The sequence below is a fragment of the Vombatus ursinus genome, unplaced genomic scaffold (genome assembly GCF_900497805.2).
Source record: "Vombatus ursinus unplaced genomic scaffold, bare-nosed wombat genome assembly UNPS02014816.1, whole genome shotgun sequence".
NCBI lineage: Eukaryota > Metazoa > Chordata > Mammalia > Diprotodontia > Vombatidae > Vombatus > Vombatus ursinus.
Genome location: NW_020954594.1, coordinates 3169795 through 3194235, shown reverse-complemented (window position 1 = coordinate 3194235; position 24441 = coordinate 3169795). Strand labels below are relative to the sequence as shown.

General features: G+C 40.2%; 1 protein-coding gene across 1 annotated transcript in view; it reads left to right on the top strand.

Moving 5' to 3' along the window:
* SORL1 (sortilin related receptor 1) overlaps window positions 1-24441 on the top strand; it is a 216807-nt gene that overhangs the window by 124360 nt on the left and 68006 nt on the right. The window contains exons 17-21 of the mRNA XM_027835471.1: window positions 5687-5859; window positions 6986-7117; window positions 13963-14054; window positions 15070-15316; window positions 16321-16459. Of these exons, the coding sequence (XP_027691272.1) occupies window positions 5687-5859; window positions 6986-7117; window positions 13963-14054; window positions 15070-15316; window positions 16321-16459 (783 nt within the window). The remainder of the gene's footprint in view (window positions 1-5686; window positions 5860-6985; window positions 7118-13962; window positions 14055-15069; window positions 15317-16320; window positions 16460-24441) is intronic.

Here is a 24441-nt window from a genome sequence, read left to right as displayed (position 1 = left end):
CTTCAGTCAGAAAACCTAGATTAAAATTCCATCTCTGACACTACTTTATGACCTTAGACAAGTCTCTTACCCTACTTGGGCTCTGGTTTCCTCATCATCAAAATGAGGGGATTGGGCAGGATCCTAGGTTCTTAACCTGGAGGCCAAGAGAATGGTTTTTTTTCAGTAATTTAATAGCTGTATTTCAGTAGAATTGCTTTTCTTTGTAATCGTATGTGTTTTTTTATGCATTTAAAAATATTATCCTTAGGGGTCTGTAGGTTTTACTGGACTGCCATAAGGGTCCTTGACACAAAAGAAAGTGGAGAACCTCTGGACCATAGGGTCTCTGAGCTCCCTTCTTACATCGGTCTGTTTGGTGAAGCAGCAGATGCAGGGACTTAGGATTCTCAGCCATCTGCCCTTCTGCGTGTTTGTCTAGTGAAGGGGTTCTTAACCCTTGTGATGTCATTGGCAGACCATGGACCCCTCCTCAGAATAATGTTTTTCAGTGATGTCTAAAATAAGGAAACCAGTTATATTGAAATACCAATATTTAGATGGAAATATTTATGCGTCTATATACATATGCACATATACATGTGTAAATATATGCATGGATATATAAAATATATACACACCCACACATACATGGAGTACATATATACACATGCATATACATAAACATATATACGACATATGTGTGTGCATACACACATGCATACACACACATATATAATTAGAATTTCACATGAGAATTTCAGGGATTCTTAAACGTGGGTTCAGGAACTTTAAAAATACATAGATATAGATCTCTTTGTATGCACATATACATGTATTTACCTACATATGCAAGTGTGTATAAATATTTTTATATGTGATATACATACATACATATGTATGCATATATATGTGATATACATACGTATGTATGCATATATATGCATATACATATGTATACATATCTATATCTGTCTATCTGTATCTATAAATATCTATCTATATACATACATACATCTATATCTATATATAAAGTTCCTGAACACACACCCACACACCCATACACCTGTTCAAGAATCCCTGATTTCCAGACCTGGGGCATTTTTTCTTTCAGGCAGGCAGTCATTAGCGCTGCTGGTTAGTGTGTGTAGGTTTCCCTCAAAGCGTCCTCACCTGTGATTAGTAGTGATGATTCTGGGCTTCTAGAACTTTCAGGGGAAAGTGGAAGGGAATCTCTTATGTCCTGAGACTCTTTTTGCTGTCAGTTTAAGGCTGGAAAGTTTAAAAGCTTAAAAGGCTGGAAGTCCTGAAGACTGCAGAGGAAGCAGGCACAAACAGCAGCGTGACAGCTGGGTAGTGAGGGTGGAGAGAGGATGCACTTCCTTGTTTGATGGAGATTATTGAAAGAGACCTTTCAGTATTTCCGTTAGTACTGAAAGTTCACATTTTAACATTTTACAGTTTTTTGGGTTTTTTTTTTAGGATAATATGCATTTATATAGCACCTACTATGTATCAGGCACTGTGCTAGAGCTTTACAAATATTAACTCATTTGATCCTCACAACAACCTTGTGAGGTACATGCTATTATTATCCCTATTTTACAGTTGAGGAAACTGAGGCAAACAGGTTAAGTGATTTGTCCAGGATCGCTCACCCAGTAGGTATCTGAGGTCAGATTTGAACTCAGGACTTCCATGATTCCAGGCCTTGCACTCTATCCACTGTGCCACCAGCTGCCTGTCTTTATGAAAAAGGGCACTCCAGAGAGTATAACTTCAAGGCAGGTACTATTTCTTTTGTCTCTATATTCTCAAAACCCTGTATGATGCCTGACACATAGTAGGTGTTTCAATAAATGCTTCCTTATTCATTCACTTGATTGATTATACCTGTATGGGGCAGGCTGGGCAAGTACAGTGATGTTATTCCCATTTTACAGATGAGACATCTTGAGGTCCAAAGGGTTGAAGTGACTTTCCTAAGATAGCAGTGGTACTGGTCCTCACACCCCAGCCTCCTAACTTACATTGGGTCTAGTGTTCTTTCTAATTCACTGTAGACCGTCTTGTCCATTCCTCTTATTTTACCAATGCTTGTATAGCCTGAAGTCCATTGAGTAAAATGACTTTACTGAAGTTCTGTATTTTTTGGGAGGCTGAGCTAAGACTGTTATCCCTGTCTCCTGACTTGAGTCCAGGTCAGTGAGAACACTGAGGCCATGGGAGGCTTCATGAGAAGAGGTGGCTTAGTTGGTGAGACTGACACAGAGGATGAGAATTTCAGGTTTAAGGCATGGGGAAAGGTGTATGTGGCACTAACAGAGGGGAGGGGGTCAGAGTTCAAGCACCAGTTTTGCAGCCACCTGCTTGCTGGCTGTGTGACCTTGGACAAGCCGCTTGACCTTGGGGCTTAAATGAGGAAGTTGGACTAGATTGATGTCTGAGGTTGCTTCCAGTTCTGCTGTTCTCTGTGTGTGATCCTTTGTGGGGCGTGGCCTGGACTTGGAGTCAGGAAGACCTGGATTTGGATCCCCTCCTCAGATACTTAGTTGCAGGGTAATCTTGGGCAGATCATTGTCTCTGAGCTTTAATTTCCTCACCTTTTAAATGGGGGAAAACTAGCACCTAGTCATAGGGTTGTTGTGAGGAACAAATGAGTAAGAGATAAGAAGATGGGCAAATCTTTTTTTTTTCATTCATTCATTCATTTATTTATCTATTTATGTATTTATTTTGATTTGTCAACAATCACTTCCATAAGCTTTTGAGTTTAAAATTTTTCTCCCCCTCCCTCCCCAAGATGGCTCACAATCTGATATAGGCTCTGCATATACATTCCTATTAAACGTATTTTCACATTAGTGACGTTGTAAGGAAGAATTAGAGCCAATAGGAGGAACCACTAGAAAGAGGAAAGAAAACTCAACAGAAGGAAAAAAAAACTAGCAAATAGTATGCTTCAATCTGTATTCAAATTCCATAGTTCTTTCTTTGGATGTGGATAGCATTTTCCATCACAAGGCCTCCGGAGATGTCTTAGATCCTTGTATTGCTGGGAAGGGTTAAGTCTATTAACATTAGTCATCACACAGCGTGGCTGTTACTGTGTACCACATTCTCCTGGTTCTGCTCACTTCACTCAGCATCAGACCATACAAGTCTTTCCAGGTTTTTCTGAAATCAGCCTGTTCATCATTTCTTATAGCACAATAGAATTCCATTACATTCATGTACCACAACTTGTTCAGCCATTCCGCAGTTGATGGATGGGCATCCGCTCCATTTCCAGTTCTTTGCCACCACACAAGGAGCTGCTATAAATATTTTTGTACATGTGGGTCCTTTTCCCATTTGTATGATTTCTTTGGGATATAGCCCTAGAAGTGCTATTGCTGGGTCAAAGGGTATGCACATTTTGATAACCCTTTGGGCATAGTTCCAAATTGCTCTCCAAACTGGTTGGATCATTTCACAACTCCACCAACAATGCATTAGTGTTCCAATTTTCCCACATCTTCTCCAACATTTATCATTTTCTTGTTTTGTCATCTTGGCCAATCTGATAGATGTGATGTGGTACCTCAGAGTTGTTTTGATTTGCATTTTTCTAATCAATAGTGATTTAGAGCATTTTTTTCATGTGACTGTAGATGGCTTTAATTTCTTCATCTGAGAACTGCCTGTTCTTATCCTTTGACCATTTTTCAGTTGGGAAATGACTTGTATTCTTATAAATTTGACTTAATTCTCTATATATTTTAGAAATGAGGCCCTTATCAGAGATACTGATTGTAAAAATTCTTTCCCAGTTTTCTACCTTCCTTCTAATCTTAGTTGCATTGGCTTTGTTTGTGCAAAAACTTTTCAATTTGATGTAATCAAAGTTATCCATTTTGCTTTTCGTAATGTTGTCTATCTCCTGTTTGGTCATGAATTCTTCTGTTCTCCCATAAATCTGATAGGTAAACTATTCCTTGCTCTCTCGGTTTGCTTATCGTATCAGCTTTTATATCTAAGTCATGAACCCATTTTGACTTTATTTTGGTATATGGTGTGAGATTTTGATCAATGCCTAGTTTCTGCCATACTCTTTTCCAGTTTTCCCAGCAGTTTTTTTCAGAGAGTGAGTTCTTATCCCAGAAGCTGGGGTCTTTGGGTTTATCAGATGACAGATTACTATAGTCATTGACTACTGTGTCTTGCATACTTAACCTGTTCCACTTATCCACCACTCTGTTTCTTAGCCAATACCAAGCAGTTTTGACGATTGCTGCTTTATGATACAATTTAAGATCTGGAATAGCTCGGCCACCTTCCCCTATATTTCTTTTCATTAATTCCCTTGATATTCTGGATCTTTTGTTCTTCCAAATGAATCTTGTTATTGTTTTTTCTAACTCTATAAAATAATCTTTGGTAGATTGATTGGCATGGCACTGAATAAGTAAATTTGCTTAGGTAGAATTGTCATTTTTATTATATTAGCTCGGCCTACCCATGAGCAATTGATGTTTTTCCAGTTATTTAGATCTGACTTTATTGTGTGAAAAGTGTTTTGTAATTGTGTTCATATAGTTCCTGGGTTTGTTTCGGGAGGTAGACTCCTAAATATTTTATAATGTCTACAGTAAGTTTAAATGGAATTTCTTTTTCTATCTCTTGCTGTTGGGCTTTGTTGGTAATATATAGAAATCCCAATGATTTATGTGGGTTTATTTTATAGCCTGCACCTTTGCTAAAGTTGTTTATTATTTCAAGTAGTTTTTTACTTGATTCTCTAGGATTCTCTAAGTATATCATCATGTCGTCTGCAAAGAGTGATAGCTTTGTTTCTTCTTTGCCTATTCTAATAACCTTCCATTTCTTTTTCTTCTCTTATTGCTAAAGCTGACGTTTCCAGTACGATATTGAACAATGGTGGTGATAATGGACATCCTTGTTTCACCTCCAATCTTAGTGGAAATGCTTCTAGCTTGTCTCCATTACATATAATGCTTTCTGAAGGTTTTAGGTAGATGCTGTTTATTATTTTAAGGAAGATTCCATTTGTACCTGTGCTCTCTAGTGTTTTTAATAGGAATGGGTGTTGTATTTTGTCAAAAGCTTTTTCTGCATCTATTGAGATGATCATATGGTTTCTGTCAGTTTTGGTGTTGATATGATCAATTATGCTAATAGTTTTCCTAATATTGAACCAGCCCTGCATTCCTGGTATAAGTCCTACCTGGCCATAGTGTATTATTCTTGTGTTAAGTTGCTATAATCTATTTACAAATATTGTATTTGAAAATTTTGCATCTATATTCATTAGAGAAATTGGTTTATAGTTTTCTTTCTCTGTTTTGACTCATGCTGGTTTAGGTATTTTTTTTTTTTTTAATTTTTAGGCAATTGGGGTCAAATGACTTTCCACACAGCTAGTAAATGTCAAGTGTTTGGCCTGAGGTCGGATTTGAACTCAGGTCCTCCTCACCCTAGGGCTGGTGCTCTATCTATTGTACCACCTAGCTGCCCAAAATGTGCAAATCTTGAAGTGACATATAAATGTGAGCCATTGTTGGTTCAACAAAATTCTGGCACCCTCTTCCTCGTTCCCTCCCTTCCCATCCCCAGCCAGGTGGACTAAGAGGTCGTGGTACTCCCTCTTTTCCCATCCCCAGCTTTGTGCCCTGAGGTGTTCCTGTATGTTTGTCTCTTTGCGCAGAGGAGAATGAGTTCATCCTGTATGCCATGAGGAAATCTATCTACCGCTATGACCTGTCTTCCGGGGCCATCGAGCAGTTGCCTGTCACGGGGCTGCGGGCGGCTGTGGCTTTGGACTTTGACTACGAGCACAACTGCTTGTACTGGTCTGACTTGGCCTTGGACATCATCCAGGTGAGCTGATTGTACACCTGGCTGGAGACCTTGAGCTTTGCTACTAAAGGTCAGCTGAAGTTTTAACATCCACATCTGATGAGGCTTGTTCAGTGACAGCCTGAGAAATGGTCAGAGGTTTCCAGGGTTTGGGAGACGTAACCTACTTGGGGTCATTCCATGATATAGCATAATCTCCAGTATTAGTCTACTGAGATCAAAATCTGTCTTATAGCCTTATCTGTGGTGAAGTTTCTCATGTATTTTCCTCAGTTCTGGTGGGGTGGCATACTTAGTTACTGTGGGGGGGGCTCAAGGGGGGAATATACATGCTTACTCCCTTCCCTTCCATGCTGTGGTGTCTAGAATATCAACTGTTGGGGCACAGCCCAAAACACAGAAAGAAAACAAACAAAAAAGTCTCTGAACTGTCTAAATAAATGCTGATATACCAAAGTTCATACATGTGTAAGTAATGATAGCCCCTCATTCAGAATCTATTTCCTCTCACTTGAGACATAGTTCTAGTATGTTGGGTTACCTGGTTTCCCAGCACAAAGCATGTTGGTAGCAACATATCAGAAAGCTATAGCTGGAAAGAAGTATATAAAGAATGCAAGCAGTGGGAAGGTCACAATAAGGAAGGAAACAGAAAAGTTAAAAAAAAAAAAAGCCTGAGAACTTTTAATAGCACAAACTAGAGTAATGATTAGTAGCTCTGCTTGCTTCAGAAGAACCTGAGGGGAATAACTATATGATCACCAGACTCTAAGTGATGTTCAGGGTGATGACTTGTAGTCTCCAGTCCTTCAGAGAGCTGTGGCTTCATCAGTGTGGGTCCTTCCCTCCCCCAAGATAGACTGTGACCCCTCTAAAACTCATTAGCTGGTGTTTCTGCTTGAGTCATCAGAAAGAAGTTCATTTCTTTCTGTATTTTACTCTGTTTAAGAAGGCAGGGAAGTGGGCTGTGTATTTTTTATTTTTTTAGATTTCAATCAAAATTGTTAAGATAAATTGGGGGGTGGGGTGAGGTGTCACTTAAAAGGATTAAACTTCATTTAACCAGGTAATATACACTTATAGAATTGATAATCTTCTTAGGACATAAACATCTGAAAAAAGCATTTGTTTTTTTCCCCCTCTTTAGCGTCTTTGTTTGAATGGGAGCTCTGGGCAAGAGGTGATCATCAATTCAGGCCTAGAAACAGTGGAAGCTTTGGCCTTTGAACCTCTCAGCCAGCTGCTTTACTGGGTGGATGCTGGGCTGAAAAAAATTGAGGTATGTTTGCTCCTATTTTTATTTAATATTGGAAAGGGTCTACTCTGGCCGGTGCATAATACAGGGCATAGTGGTAGCATGGGATTGGATTCTGAGCATTCAGTTCAATAAATACCCATCATGAAGAGAGCATATGTGCTGGGCTTTGTGGGGAGATAATACTTCATATAGGGCTTGAAAGGCTTCACAGATATCTTGTTTGATCCTCACAGTGCCGTCAGATCGGTGATACTTTTATCCCCATTTTACACGTGAGGAAACTGAGGCAAACAGAGGCTAAGTGACTTGCCTTGGGTCACACAGCTAGTAAGTGTCTGAGGCAGAATTGAACTCTGATCTTCCTCATTCCAAGCCCACAGCTGTACCCACTAGGCTACCTAACTGCCTAGATGTTCAGTTTAGAAAAGTTTGGGTCCCTGATCTTACAAAATGTAGTCTAATTGAGAAATAAGATGGAAGTGCAGATAATTGTAATACATAGGAAAATGGGATAGTTAAGTTGGAGAGGTAGAAAGTGCTCTGTGAGGTCCAGGGGTGGAAAGTCTAATTATTGAACTGGTGGTGGTGGTGGTTATGGGAAATGAGAGAAGGCTTCCTGGAGGAGGGGACGTATGAGTTGCGTTAAGCAGGCAGGCAACAAGCATCTAAGTGCTTACTAAGTGCCAGGCTTTATGTGAAGTGCTGGAGATACACGTATAAGCAAAAAGAAAGACAGTCCCTGCCCTCAAGGAGCTTAAACTCTAAAGAGGAAAGTCTGTATTTGTAAATATGGGAGCTGAAAAGCAGTGGGGAGGGGGAGGAGAAAGTCCCTATATAGGGGAATAGGGGCGATACCCAGAGAAAAAGAAACACAACTGGTAGGGGAATGGAGCATGGCTGCCTTGGCTTTATCACCAAAATGGAGGTCCTGAGGTCCTAGAAGAATCTCACCAGTGAGATAAGGGGACCCAGAATGGTGAAATGATAGCACCAGAGTGAGAAGGCCACAGGTGATGGAGGGCCAGGGTTCGAGGGCAGCTGAGTTGAGTTGTGGTGAATTCCAGGAGACTCAGAACCACAGGCAGAAGGGGAATAAACATGGAAGACCTGCATATGAGTAGGAATTAGACAGATGAAAGGAAGAAGGGGAAGGAGTTTCCAGACTTAGGGAACTACATAAGAAAAGAGAAGGACATGCTGTGTTTGAATAAATAAAGAGGGAGGAACAGGCATAGTATAGTGGATAGAAAGCAGTCCTTGCAGCAAGGAGGGTCAGGATTCCAGTCCTGCCTCTGACACATACAGGCTGGGTGACTCTAGTCAGTCAGCTAGCAATTAAGTGCCTATTTGTGCCAAGCACTGTGCTGAACCCTGCCAGAACAAAAAAGAGCAAAAACAAGTTCCTGCTCTCAAGAAGGTCAGGCTGATGCCGGAGACCACATGTAAACAATTGTATACAAAGCAGTGATAAACATGATAAACTGGGAATAATCGAAGGGAAAAGCCATTCTTGGGAAAGGCTTCTTGAAGAAGGTAGGGCTTTAGCTGAGACTTGATAGGAGCCAGGAAAAAGCCAGGGGCAGCAGTGAGAGGGAGAGACAGAGAGGCAGAGACAGAGAGACCCAGGCATGGGGGAAAGACACTGAAAACTCTTAGAGTTAGTCCATGGACTGCCACATCTAAGGAGCGGCATGGAGGCCGGTGTCACTGGATTGAAGGTGGGGAACAGGGCGTAAGGAGACTGGATGAGTATGAAAGAAGCAAGGTTATGGAGATCTTGATAAACCAAAGAGAGGATTTTATATTTGATACCTCGGGCACTAGGGAGCTCCTGAAAATTAATGAAATGGGGAGGGGGTGGGGTGACATGGCCATTCTTGAGCTTTAGAAAAGATGGGTCTGACAGATGAGTAGAAGATGGGAGCAGAGGGAGACTTGAGGCAGGCAGATCCACCAACAGGGACTGCAGTAGTCCAGGCCTGAGGTAATGAGGGTCTGCACCAGGCTAATGGCAGTGCCAGAGGAGAGAAGGGGCATTAAGGAAGACCTTGTGAAGATCGAAGTGAGATGACTTGGTAAGTGATTGAATGTGGGGAGGCGAGAGACAGTGGGGGGCGAAGGATGATCCTGAGGTTGTAGGGTTGGGTGACTGGGAGGATGGTGGTATGATGTGGTACCCTGACAGTAATTCAAAAGTTAGGAAGAGGGCGAAGTTTTGGGGGAAAGATGAGGAGTTCAGTTTTGAATGTACTGAGCTTAAGATGTCTACAAGACATCTAGTATTCTTAGAGGCAGCCAGGTGGCTCAGTGGATAGAGTGTTAGACCTGAAATCAGGAAGTCCTGGGTTCAAATCCCTCCTCAGACACTGTCTAATTCTGTGATCCTGGACAAGTCATTTAACCTCTGTTTACCTCAATTTCTTTAACTGTAAAATGGGGATAATAAAAGCACCTACTTCACAGGGCTGTTATGAGGATCAAATGACATGATACTTATAAAGCGTCACATAGTAGGTGCTTAATAATGCTTATTCCGTTCCCCTTCTCCCTAGTTGATGTTTAATAGGCAGTTAGAAATACAAGACTGGAAGTCAGGAGAGAGGTTAGGACTGGACAAATAAATCTGTGAATCATCTTCATGTTGATGCCAGTGGAATCCATGGGAGCTGATGAGATCACCAAGTGAAATAGTATATTGGGAGAAGAGAATCTGGAACACAGCCTTGTAGGGGTCTCATAGTTAATGGGTTTGACATCATTGATGATCCTGCAAAGGCCACTGAGAAGGATCGGTCAGACCAGTAGAAGGAGAACTAGGAGAGAGCAGTGTCATGGAAACCTGGAGTGAAGGGGGTGATTGACAGTGTCAAAGGCAATAGAGAAAAAGATGAAGAAAAAAGATGAAAGACAAAGATTGGGGAAAATGACCTAGGAAAAGACCCCGTGCTCCTAGCAACTCCTTAAAACTCTAATTTGCAGTGCAAATATGTACCTAAAGTGGTAAATAGTTTCCTCACTCAGGAATTTACTTCCTCATACCAGTGAAACCACAGGTCTAGTCTCAGACAAACCAAAACATATTGGACAGGGACTGTATAATAATGTGCTTTTGTATCCTTCTAGCACCCAGCCCAGGGCTTTGCATTTAGGAGGACCTTAATGTCTTTTGAATGGAATTGAATTGAAAATATCTTATAATAATTTTAACCACATACAACTAGTGTATTTGTCTTAATGTAGTAGCAGCCTAGGACAGTGCCAGGTGCCCGAAGAAAACTTGTGGAAAATGCACAAAGCAGACAGTTTTAATGAGTGTAATTGAAAAGTGATTATACAAAGATACTTCATGTATCAAGAATTCAGCTATCTGATCCCATCACCAGTTCAGAAACATTAAGAACCTAGCACAAAGTCTGGCCAAAATTGAATTCACAAAATAAAGCCGTAAAACCCAGAATCTTGACTCAAAGGAGAATCCCTCAGGTCCTTGTTCACAGCCCATTTACTTTTATTTAACATTCAATTCTAACACTCCTGGTTATTTGGCTTCCTAGCCTAAAGCAGATCAGTAAGGAGGGCTGTGAAGGAAAGGACATTGATATCACTAAGAAGGAATTATCACCTGATAAGACTAAGACACAAAACCTTAGGAATCAATGTGTTCTTAAATTTGTTGTAGATACTAGAAGCCCTGCGTGGCCTTAATTGGTTCAGTTCAGTTCAACAAACAAGAATACTGATAAAAGTGAGGGCCAAGCTTCTATCCTGTTGAAAAATATGAAGTATGGGAGAGATGCTACTGTGGAACTGGAAAAAAACAAGTTTTTACTGATTTTTAAAAATTTAATGGTATTTTTTTTTCAAATTACATGTGAAGACAATTTTCAATATTATTTTTTCAAAGATTTAGAATTCCAATTTTTTTTTCTCCCTCCCTGATATAGGTTATACTTGTGCAATCATGGTATTTTACTAATTTTTTTTTGAAAGGAAAAGAATGTAGAGTCATTAAACTGTAGGCTAGGGGGCTTGACTTTTGTTCCTAGAGAAGATCTAGAATATATTTTTATTGGGATGGGTTATGGGTGGTGGTGATCACACCAGCAAACCTGGCTTCGTCAAGAGTAGGTCGTGCCAGACAAACCTGGTCTCCTTTTTTTGACAAGGTTGTTAGAGTTACGGTATATCAGGGAGGGACATGTTATACATGTGATTTACCCAGATTTTGGACAGGAATTTCAAAGTGTTCCAGGATGTTCTTGTGAACAAGATGGAGAGATGGGGCTAGATGATATTACAGCTGGGTAGATTGACCTAGTTAGATGAAATGACGAAATCTAAAGCATGTTTGATGTCAGCTTGCAGTAATTTTTCTAACAGAGTATCCCCGGTCATCTATTCTTGGCCCTATTCTGTTTCACACTTTTATCAGCGATTTGGATGAAGCATAGCTATCCTGGCCCTATCTCCAAAATGGAGGCCCTTGGAAGAAACTCAACAATGGGAACTGGCATGGGGAGGGAGGGGTATTCTAGTGTATATAACACATTTGCAAATGACACAGAAGTCGGAGGGAGATCTAATACCTTGGAAGGTTAATTAAGGATCCAAAAAATTCTTGACAGCTAAAATAATGGACCCAAACCAGTATTAAATTTAATATAGATAAACGTAAAGTCCTACATTTGGGTTTAAAAAATATTTCTATATGGGGAAAGTGAGACAAAGATTCTTGTAGAAAAAGATATTAATGTCTTAGGCCGCTGGAACCTCAAGTCAAGTCAACAGGTATTTATTAAGCACTTACTATGTACCAGGCAAAGTGCTGGGAATCTCAAAAATAATCAAGAAGAAACTCCTCAAGTGATTTGCCTTCTAATGAGGAAAAGACCCCACATAGAGAGGGAGAGTGGGTGTCCTGTGGCCCCCCAAAAAAACATTACGGCAATTTTGGACCTTAACATCAGAGCAAGGGAGGTGATACTTTCACTGATGATATTGTGGTCTTGTTAGATCGTGTTTGAGATCGGCATGGTGATGGAACTGGAGACCGTGATGTGGATCTGTTGAAGCCTCTATTTTTAACCTTTAGGAAGAAGAGAAGACAGGGCCAGGGTGATCAGAATGACTGTCTTTCTAAGTATACTTCTTGTAAGTCTGTCAGGTAGAAGAGGATTTAAGCGTGTTCCACCGGGCCCCAGAAGGCAAAACTGGGAGTAATCCCTGAAGATTGCCCAGAAGCAGATTTCGGTGTGGAAAAAAAGCTTACAAGCAGTTTTCAGCTGTCTGTAAGGGGCTTGGGCTGCCTCTGCGGGGGCACTTCACAGTGGGACTTCAAGTAGAGACCTTAGATAACCACTTTTCAGGGCTTTTCTAGAGGGTGTTCCTGTTCAGGGGAGTTTGGATTCAATGACCTCTTTCATCCTTTCTTTTTCTGAGATTCTGTGTGTGTCTACAGTGTGCTTGGTGCTGGGACTGCAAAGATTGCTGGGACCTAGAACATAATAGTAGCTGGTACACAGTCACTGAGCTCTGGCTTCCTGATGTCACCGAAGCTAGGCGCTTCACTAGAGAGAGCGTTGGGCATGGGGGTCAGGAAGACCTCAGCTCAAATCTAGCTTCAGGCACTTAACTAGCTGTGTCACTTTGGGCAAGTCATTTAACCTCTTTGCCTCAGTTTCCTCACTTGTAAAATGGGGATAATAATAGCACCCTCTCACAGAGTTGTTTTGAGGATCAGATGAGACAGTATTTATACAGTGTTTAACCCAGTGACTGGCAAATAGTAGGCACTAGATAAATGCTAGCTATCATTGTTATTATTGTTATCATTATAACGGCTTCTCTGTCTACTCTTTCCAGCCCTGGTTGCACTTTCACTCATACCCCTAGTCATGGTGTGAAAGTTGGAATACTCCATGTTCCCTGTTGCTGCTTCTGTACTCTCCCTCTACCACCGTTGCTTTGATAGAGGGTCATGCTGTATAAATTTATCACCCAGCCTGGATCCTGGTAGCAGTTACCTACCAACCCCCAGGACTCTCCTTCCTTCCTTCCTTCCTTCCTTCCTTCCAGCTTCCTTCCTTTCTTCCTTTGAGCTTCCTTCCTTCTTTCCTTCCATCGTTCTGTGCCTCAGTTGCAGCTTCTATCCCAGCTATCACCCTCCTACTAGGAAGGGGAACAAGCATTTATTAAGTGCCTACTAGGTGCCAGGCCCTGTGCTAAGTGCTTTACAAATATCTTATTTGATCCTCACAACAAATGAAGTAGGTGCTATTATTGTCTTCATTTTAGAGTTGAGGAAACTGATGCAGCCAGATTGAGTGACTTGCCCAGGCTTAAGCAGCTAGTAAGTGTCTGAGGCTGGATTCTACTCAGGTCTTCCTGACTCCAGGCCTATCATTCTCTCATTGCCCCATCTAGGAAATTTCAGCCTACATGGTGATGCTTTCCCAAGAACCTTAACTTTCCAGTTCCTCGGGCTACTCAGTTGCCATGACCTCCATTCCTTCTCCTCCCCATGATCTTGATATCACCAATGAGTGTTCCCTTTCTGTGTTTACAAACTGAAATCCCTTTATCTGATCATGATCCTTTATCACTGCATCTTTTCTTCTGCCTTGCAGCTCTTAACCGCGTCCTTCATGCTCATTCTGATCTCTATTCCATGTACCCTTGAGTTCTTTCCCAAGTTATCACCTCTTGACCTCTCCTCCTGTCTTAGTTTCCACTCCTTGACCTTATTATCCCATTTTTATACCGTTTTTAAGAAATGTTATTTTTTTTAATGTGGGGTAGAAATTGCTACAAAAATCATAACACTTTGGGAAATATATCCATCTAAAGACTACATATCTTTCATTTAGGTGGCCAATCCAGATGGAGACTTTCGACTTACTATTGTCAATTCCTCTTTGCTTGATCGGCCCAGGGCTTTGGCCCTCGTCCCCAAAGAAGGGTAAGTGTCCAGTTCTGATGGCAAAAGGCATTGCATCGCATGGCCCCTTTGAGTGATCCAAAATGGATGCAGATGCTTCCCTCTTGACATGACAACTACTGGAATAAGCATAGTATTTTATCCATCTCTTAGTTCTGTGGCTATAGATGATTTCCAAACTGGAATTGTTTAGAATAACAGAAAATGATATAGTTCATAGGGTTACAGATTTAGGACTAGAAGAGACCTTGGAGCTCAGCCTCCTCATTTTCTGGATGAGGGAAGGAGCTGATTGAAGAGGAGCAGCTGCTTGCTCAGAGTGACGTGGCTGCTAAGTGTCTAAGGCAGGATTCGCACTCAGATCTTTCTGACTTCAAGTCAAGTACTCTGTCCACTCTACCACAATGAATAGTCTTGGCCAAGGAGCTCTATTCCCTCTTTATTTATGAACTTTAGAATTTGCCCAGTAGTCCAAGTATCTTGTAGAAAAGGTAAAATTTGGAGAAACTTTGGACAGTAATAGTTAATCTCAGTTATCTGTGGCTTATTTACTCTGTGTGTGTGTGTGTGTGTGTGGTACACACACACACACACACACACACACAAGCTCCGTTTCAAAGCCAAGGAATTTCTTTTGGATTAGTCTCTCCATCATGCCACTGCCATAGCACTGCAGACATTTTTAGTTTCAGATACCAAGCAGGAGGTAACAATAGCTAACATTTATATAGTACTTCAAGGTTCACCTAGTGCTTTACATATATTAGCTCATTTGAGCCTCATGACAAACCAGTCAGGTAGGTGTCATCATAATCCCAATTTTATAGATGAGAAAACAGCCTAAGAGATGTTCTGTGCTTTGCCTGGGGGTTACACAGCTAAGTAAATATCTGAGGGATGATTTGAACTCAGGCATTCCTGACTCCCAGGTCCAATACTTTAGCTGCCTCTGCCTGGCAGGTTTGTGTTCATCAGGATTTGAGGTCCATTTTCTCAATTCTAACGGGGATGTCCTCTTTCATGGGTTTGAAACCAGGTTGATGTTTTGGACCGACTGGGGTGACCTGAAGCCTGGAATCTATCGGGCCAACATGGATGGATCCTCCATCTATCGCATCGTTTCCGAGGATGTAAAGTGGCCCAATGGCATCTCGGTGGATGACGACTGGATCTACTGGACAGATGCATATCTGGACTGCATTGAGCGCATCAACTTCAATGGCCAGCAGCGCTCCGTCATCCTGGATAGCCTCCCCCACCCTTACGCGATTGCAGTCTTTAAGGTTCTTGTGTGGATTCTCCCACTGTTGGGCAGACAAGTACTTTACAGAAGTTAAGGGGGCTTGAGGTGTCTTAGCTGGGGTTGTGAATCTGCCGTTTGGGGCGTTTTAAGTCAACGCTCTCTAATTGCTATAATTTGTATCATCCCTGAATTTGGGGCAGCCAATTCAGGTCCTTTGTAGGATTTGACCCCCCTCCCTAGTAGGTTAGGCATTGTGACATGGTGAAAGACCGAAATGTTGGGGGATGGATCAGGCGACCACTTCTCCTCTCCCTGCTCTCACCCTGCTTGCCCTTCTGGGATTTCCCCCAATTTCTCTGCAGTCTGCTCATTCCACATCCTATCTCCTTAGGAGTATGGGCTGGTCTACCTGCCACCTTGACACTCATTACTAGCAGGTCTCCAGAGGACAGAGTTGTTTTCCTTGAAACAAGAACAACTCACCTGTTTATAGCATCTTAAGGTTTAAAAAACAAAAAAAACCACTTTTCTCACCAAAAAACAAAAACAAAAAACCATGAGGTCAGTAGTGCAGGTATTATTATTTTATTATTATACACATTTCGCAGATGAGGAGATGGAAGCTGCTTCTGATCCCACAGTTAGTCTGGATCAGAGGGAGGGCCCAAGGCCTCTCCTGACTCTAGGCCCGCTGTTCTTTCCATTAGCCCACGCTGCCTACCCCTTGTAGCGTTTGGTGGGTTGAAGTCTGGGGCATCCCTGCTGAGCTTTTTGCCCATACATGTGAAGTTGCATCTGGTGGCTTTAGTTGCTTCCCTTTTAACTGTGCCAAGGGCTTAGAGAGGCATGACAGAATCTTGCTGTCCAGGGCCAGATAAGTCAGGTCTTCTGTGGGATGTCAAATGTCCGCTGTGAACTGGACAGGGCACTTGGCTCTGTCTTGGCTGAGAGGAGGTATGAGAGGGACAAAGAAAGAAAAACTGAGCCCAGGATATCAGGAACCTTGAGGCTTGATGGACAAAGGGGTCACATTTTCCTTTTCAGAATGAAATCTACTGGGACGATTGGTCACAACTCAGCATCTTCCGAGCTTCCAAGTACAGTGGGTCCCAGATGGAAATTTTGGTTAGCCAGCTCACAGGCCTGATGGACATGAAGATTTTCTACAGGGGGAAAACCACAGGTAAGGCAGAGGTTTCTTCATCGCCTGTTCAGAAGCTGTCCCTAGAGAGGGGCTGGCTGTGGGCAGTTTTTTCACCTGAGCAGTAAACACCCCTGTGCATTTTCAGGTGTCACGACAGCATGTGCATTATTGAATTCTTCCCTAATGACATCTTAATTTCTCTTTTAATGATGTACAAACAGCTGGAAGACAGCGTGATCTTGTCCCTCTGGCTTGCTGGTGTTGGGTGGATATTACACCCTCTTCCTGCCCTTCACCCCTTTCTGATTGATGGTGGATGCCCAGGGTTGCAGCTAGCCAAGTCTCGGCATGTGGCTCATCCCAGCGGGTGGTGACGGTTATTCAAGGTGACATCGGGATAGGCCCAGGCACAGTTTGCTAGCAGGCCTTTTAGGTGCTACATTTTGAGCCCTGCACGCTCCTTTTTAGGAAAAGGTAGGAGCCACATAGGGAGGCTTTCCCAGGCCTTTTTGTGGGGATGAGCTCCTTTTCATCCCTATAAGATTTTAGGGTCTCTGTGGATGTTATTGCATTTGAGGGAGTATTGATGGTGATGCCAATATTCATGACAGCTTCAGCCAGTATGACATAGTAGGACTGCTAGATTTGGACTTGGGTTTGGATCCTAGTTACTGTACTTAAATTATAGGATTTAATGCTAGGATGACCTTAGAGATCATAGGATCATAAGAGTTAGAGCTGGAAGGAGCTTCATTTTATAGATGAGAACACTGAGAGGTGACCTGCCTAAGGTCACTCAGGACATAACTGGCCGAACTAAGATTTGCACTTGGGCCCCTTGACTCCAAATCCAGTTCTCTTTCAACTATTCCCACCTATGTTTTACAGAAGAGAAATTTTTTTCATTGAAAAAATGTTGATATCTTTTGTTTTTACCTCACCTTCATTTCCCTATATGTTAGTCCTCCTTCTTCCACCCATTGTGCCATCCCCTTGTAAAGAATTTTTTTTAAAAAGAGAAAAAAGCAGCTAGGTAAAATTAATCAACATAATTGAATCCATTAGTATATGCAGTGTTCCACACCCATAGTACCCCACTTCCACAAAGAAGGGTGGAAAGTACATTCCTAGATGTCCTCTTTGAGTCTCAGTCGTATCATCACACAATATCCAGTTTTCTTTTTTTTGTGGCTCTTTCTATTTATGTTGTTATAGTTGTTACATATATTGTTTTTCTAGTTTTGCTTGCTATGTATCAATTTATGTAAGTCTGTCCGTGAATCTCAGTATTCTTTATGGCCATCATTTCTTTTAGGACAATAACATTGTATTATGATAATGTACTACAATTTGTTTTGCCACATATTTTGTTTTCAGTCTTATTTTTTATTCAACTTCCTTTCATGAGCTCTATATTCTGGCTAAAATAGACTTCTGGCTGTATCCTGATCTCATCCTGTTTTCTGCTGCTTCTGTGTATTCATGTAGGCTATCCCAAATGCTGAGAACACACATCTCCACATCTGTCTGTTGTAAATGTTTGTTGTTGTTTAGTTATTTTTAGTTGTGTCTGACTCTTTGTGACCCTAATTAGGGTTTTCTTGGCAAAGATACTGGAGTGGTTTGCTGTTTTCTTCTCTAGCTCATTTTACAGATGAGGAAACTGAGGCAAACAGGGTTAAGTGACTTGCTCAGGGTTACACAGCTAGTAAATGACTGAGGCTGGATTTGAACTATGAAGATGAGTTTTCCTGGCTCCAGACCTGTAAATGTTAGGTTTGTGGTTTCAGCATTTCTTTAGGATGATGGGGCAGTCAGGATCAGCAGTGCAACATGAATTGTATCTCAGTTGTCTTATCACTATGGACTTCGCTAATGGAATGGGTTGCTGCTATTAGAAGGTTTCTGTTTCATAAGTTAGAAGACTTCTGGGAAGGAAGACTCAAAAAACACAAGGCATTTGATATTGGGACTCCCTTGGGGTGTGGGTCAGTGCATTGGAGGAAATATATGAAAAAGTGAGCATGGAAGAGCCTGGGGTAATTCTCCTCCTGAGCCTGGGATGCTTACATGGGTCTGATTCTTCCTCTTTAGGTGGCCAAATTTGTCCATAGGCAGTTGAGTTTTTGCAAACTTTCCCCCGTAGACAACTCTGTTACACTTCCTCAAGTGTGCTCACTAAATGCCACCTCCAGAAGATAACAGCTCAGTTGCTAATTGTGTAGTCAGTTGTTATCTGTGTAGTTCTGATTCTGCTGCCTTCCCTGGATTTGGTGCTAACAAAGTCTTTCTTGATTGATCTGAATGTGAACAATCTCTCTACCTCTTGGAATCTGTCTTGTACTCTTCTTTGCTGCTCTCATCACATACTTGAACCATACTTAGTTTTTAAGTATATCTTATCCTTCCTCTTATATTGAAATTCCTTGCCAGCAGGGATTGTTTTTCAAGTTTGTATTTCCCAACAGTTCATTGTCTTTCACACATAGCTTAGTAAATGTTTGAATTGTTTGAGAGAATTATGTTGCCTTTAGTAGCCTTGAAGACTTCTAACTAGTTCATAAGATTTTCTATCCTAGAAATGGGGGACCAGAATAGATGGGACAAATGACTTATACCTTTACTTCGACCTGAAATCCTTCCCGACTTCTTCACTTCCTATTGAAATTATACCCATATTCAAATCAGATTTCATTTTCTCCATGAAGCCTTCTCTAGCCAAGATAGTCCAAAGTGATCTTTCTTCTGAAGCTATGACAAAACCCCGTCACTTATTTGACTGTGTTCTTACTCTCCTGTACCCTTAGCTATCTTTATGTGTCTTAACTTCCCACATAGATTGTCTGCTCATCAAGGCCAGGGAACAGGATTTATACTTCTCTGCAACCCCTCTAGGTCCTAGTACAGAACGTTGCTAGGTTTTTTTGATTGGATGATTTATTTATTATTACTATTATTTTTTGGTATTTAGAAAAATGCTGAGTACATAGTATATGCCCTATAAATAAGGGATGAACTGAATTATTGAAGAAAGGTATGCGATGACTTTAAGGAGGCAATTCATAAAAAAACGCTGGATGGGAGCTTAAGTAATTGAAAGCCTAAAACTGCAGGAGGGCCAGCCCTACATTGAATTAAGTTTCTTCATTATCACCACCGTCATTCTTGACCTCCTTGAAACTTATCAAAGATTTAATGTGTTTTAGGGTCTGGAGAGCTAATGAAATATAACATCTTGGGAAAGTCACAATATCTCTAGGCCTCAATTACCTCATCTAGTCTATTAAGGAGTGAGATAAGATGTTAGAGAGTATGATAAGACCTCTAGGTCCTCTTCCAGGTCTGGGAATCCACAGACATGCCTCACAGTTTCACCAAAGGTCAGTCTTGTTTTAGAGCACAGGGCTTAAGACTTTTTTTTAAATCACTAGACCCTTTATGTATTATTTTGAAATCATAGAAATTGGGTGAAGTGGTAAAATTTACTTTCGTGGCATACTTTTAGAAATTGAGCAGGAATGTTCCATTACAGGAATGAAGATGAGAATGTAAGATGTCACAAGAGACAAGGAGTGGGTTCAGGCATCCTTCACAAAAGCTTATAATATTTAAAAAAAAGTGCAGTAATTTGACAACAGTTTCTAGTGCCCTACTTCATTTGCAAAATACCTTGTGGAACCCACTGAGTTCCATGGAATGACATTTGGATGACCCTACTCTCAAAAATGCTGCCTAATTTTAACTGGGTACTGTATATCCTGGGATGCTCATTAAAAGCAAACTGACAAATGAACAAGTAGAAAATAGCCTAGTCTTAGAAATGATATGACTCGCTGTTATTCTGGGAAGTACATTGTTCCTTGAGTTCTATTGTTCACTCGTGTTATCTAAAAAGGCACCCTTTTATGCTAAAAAATATTCAAGCGTTATTGATCCTTTGAGAAATTAATTACTGAACTTCTGCACAGGTTACAGTCTCCAAGTTGGTAAATTCTTTAAAAAATTTTAAAAAATCTTTTGTCTTTACGTCACCTTCATTTTCCGCTGCATACCTCCTTTCTGTCCCACACATAGAACAATCCCTTAAAACAAAGGAGAAAAAGCAAAAAGGAACTAAAAAACAGTTCAGCAAAACTAACCCATACATCAACCAAGTCTAACTGTCCAGGTAGTGCTCCACACTTGTAGGCTTGTACCTCTATAAAGAAGGTTGAGAGATACATTCTTAAAGCTCTACTTTGGTGACAAGAATGACCGTCATAATTACCTTTGTTCAGTTTCTATTTTGTTGTTGTTCTTTCCATTTACCTTGTTGTAGACATGTATGTAATTTTTATGGTTCTGCTTGCCACATTTTGTATCAGTTAGTATAAGTTTTCCCATGTTTCTCTCTCCATCGTGATCATCCTTTCTTATGCTACGATAGTATTCCATTATATTGATGTACCACAATTTGTTTAGCCATTCACCAGTTTTTGGAGGTCTGTTTTGTTTCTAGTTCTTGGCTACTACTTAAAAAAAATGCTTCTAGATAATGTTTTCCTGTATCCTGAACTTTTCCTTTTGATCTCTTTGGGGTGTATGCCTATCCATGAGATCTCTGGGTCAAAGAGAGTATGGACATTTTAACCTCTTTCTTAGCAGTAATTCCAAATTACTTTCCAGAATGGTTGGACTAATTCACAGCTCCACGGTATATTAGTGTGTTTGCTCTCTTTCCATAATCTTTCCAACATTAATGGTTCTCATCTTTTGTCATCTTTGCCAGTTTGCTGGATGTGAGGTGAAATTCTCAAAGAGTTGTTCTGATTTATATAGTGATTTGGAATAGTCTTTCATGTGGCTGTTAATAGTTTGTAATTCTTTTGAGAATTATTTTTTCTTTTCATGAGAGGCACTGTGGTATGTTAGAAATAGACAAAGAACTGGCATCAGAGCCATGAAGACCTGAGTCCAAGTCCTGTCTTTAACACAAAGTCACATCACCTCTTAGGTGGTCTAGGTGATCTTTAAGACTAAGTTGAAGAGAAGGTGATAGAGGAAATTTCCTCATTCAAGAGTTGCCAGTACCAGTGAAATCACAAGTCTAACCCCTATTTTTATTAATTTCCATTAAACATTTATTCATTTGGGTAATGGCACTTTCTTATGTATTTATATTAGTTTTCATATATCTTTGATATCTTATCAAATATTTAATGCAAAAGATTTTTCTTTTCCAAGTAATAGCTTCCCTTATTCTAGTTGTGTTGATTTTGTTCATATAGAACTTACTATGTTTTATGGAAAGAAAACTATTTTATCTTTTGTGATCACTTCTATCCTTTGGTTAAGAATTCCTCCCCCAAACATAAGTATATAAAGTACCTGTTTTAGTTCTTTCTAATTTTTTTTTAATGGTGTGACTTTTACTGTTCATGTCATACATGTGTTTTGAGCTTATTGTGATGTATGGTGTAAGCTGTTGGTCTAAGACTAATTTTGCCAAATTCCATTTCAAGTTTTCATAGTAATTCTTGTCAAGTAGTGACTTCTGAAAGCAATTTATGTTCTTGAATTAATTGAACATTGTTAATGAGTTCACTTGTTTTTAATTCTTCTTATCTAGTGTATACCACTGATCTACTTTTTAAATTTATTAACTGCACTAAGTAGTTTTGGTGATTACTGCTTTATAGTATAACTGAAGGTCTGGGAGTGCAATTCTCCCATCATTCTTATGTTGGGTCATCAATTTCCTTGAAAGCCTAGACTTTCTGTTCCTCCAAATGAAATTTGTTGTTACATTGTTTCCATCCCTTTGTAATTTGATTGGTAAAGTACTAATTCTGTAAATTAACTTAGTTGGCATTGTAATTTTGTTACATTGAACACTGAATATTGTTCCAGTTATTTAAGTCATTCTTTAAATGATGTTTTGTAATTGTATTTATACAAGTCTTGAGTGTGCTTTGGTAGATTATCTCCTAGATATTTTATATCTTTTGTAGTTATTTTGAATGAGACTTCCCTTTATATTATTTCTTTCAGGATTTTATTATTGCTATATAGAAATGCTGTTGATTTTTATGGGTTTGCTGTGTAACTTACCACTTTATTGAAGATATTGTTTCAGTTATTTCATTGTTGATTCTTTAGAGTTTTCTAAATAAACCATCAGTTTTCTAGCATTTAGGGGATAATTTTATGTCCTCTTTGACTGTGTTTATACCTTTAATTTTCCTGACTTATTGTTATCACTAACATTTCTAGAACTATGTCAGATAAGCAAGGATACTCCTATTCTCTACTTTATACCTGCATTTATTGAGAAGAATTCCAATGTTTTCCCCACTGCACATAATATTAGCTTTTGGTTTTAGCTGTTTTGCAGCCATAAAAAAAGTCCTTCTCTGCCTGCCTTGTAGGGCTCAGAGAAGTTAAAGTGACAGGTCTAAGGTCACGCTTTCTATAATGCTGTGACTTTGGGCAAGTCACTTAACTTCTTTGGCCTGAGTTTCCACACCTGAAAAATAGGTATAATAATACTTGTACTACCTGCTCCACAAGACTGTAAGGAAAGTGCATTGTAAGCTTTAAAGTTCTATGTGAATATAAGCTGTAAAATCCTGGATTGAGGAAAGAGGGCTTCCACTTCTCAATGCACTCCCATCTGGGAATCCTGTCAGACTTTGAAGATCCAACATGGCAGCTGGGAAAAATGTCAGGTAAGGCTTTGAGATCTATCAATAGATCTCGAAATACTTGATGCTCATTGAGGCTCTTTAAGATTTTTTCAATGAAAAGTCCTCTTTCTTATTTGCCTTTTGTAGACCCAGAATGTTAGACTTGGAAGGAACCTTAGAGTTCAACTAGTCTTAAGGAAAATGAGGCCTTGAGACTTAGATTGACTTGGTCAAGGTCATGCGCCTATTGAGTGGCAGAGCCAGGTTTCAGTCCCAAGACTTAGGTGAGGTCTTATGAAGTAGCTAAGTGACATAGTGGATAGAGTGTAGAACTCAGGTCAGGAAGACCTAAGTTCAAATCCTGCCTCAGACACTTACTAGTTGTGTGAACTTGGGGAAGTCACTTAACCTCTGCCTGCCTTGGTTTCCTTATCTGTAAAATAGGGATGATAATAGCACATACCTCACAGGGTTGTTGTAAGGAGCAAATGAGACAATATACATGTGTGTGTGTGTGTGTGTGTGTGTGTGTGTGTGTGTGTGTAAAGCACTTTATAAACCAAAGCAATATATAAATGCTATTATTATTACTATTTTTAATTTTTATCTGCCCTTTTCACTACATCACCCTCCCTTACCTTGACCTTTGTTTGTCTTGAACATGATATTTACTCAAGAGGGAAACAGTAGTGTAGATGCTCCAGAGAGGATGTCTCTATTAAAAAATTCCCCCCATATCTCAAGATTAAATATCATCTCAGGTCTGTTGGACTCACCTTTATTGAAGTAGTTCCTGATTTGAACTGGGATGTGGCTATTGATTTGTGTTCCAAAGATAGGCTTGAGTAAAGGGAAAATTGAAAGGATGAGGACAACAGGGCCATATGTTGACATAGCATGTTATATTTTTCAAATATAGATGTGTTCAGTAACTTATAAGTACATTGACTTGTAGCCTTTTAAATCTGAAAGAAACGTTCAAAGACTGCTTTGTTGAGAATTATCTCAATTGGTCCCATTAAATCTTGTATCTGAAAGACCTTTGTAGAGTATAGAGTGCCATACACAGTTTTATGGCGCCACAACATCATGGTAGCCGAGGCCTATATTTAGAGCTAGTAGACACAGTCCAGGGCTGTACCCTCACTAGGTGCTCAGTGAATGTTCCCTCAGTGATCTCTTGGGGTATGGTAGAAGAGTAATTCCTGATAATAATAACGATAATAATAAAATAATTGTTAGCATTTATATAGAACTTTAAAGTTTACAAAGTACTTTACATAGGTTAGTTCAGTGAATCCTCACAATAATCCTATGAGGCAGGTGCTATTATTATCATATATATATGTGTGTGTG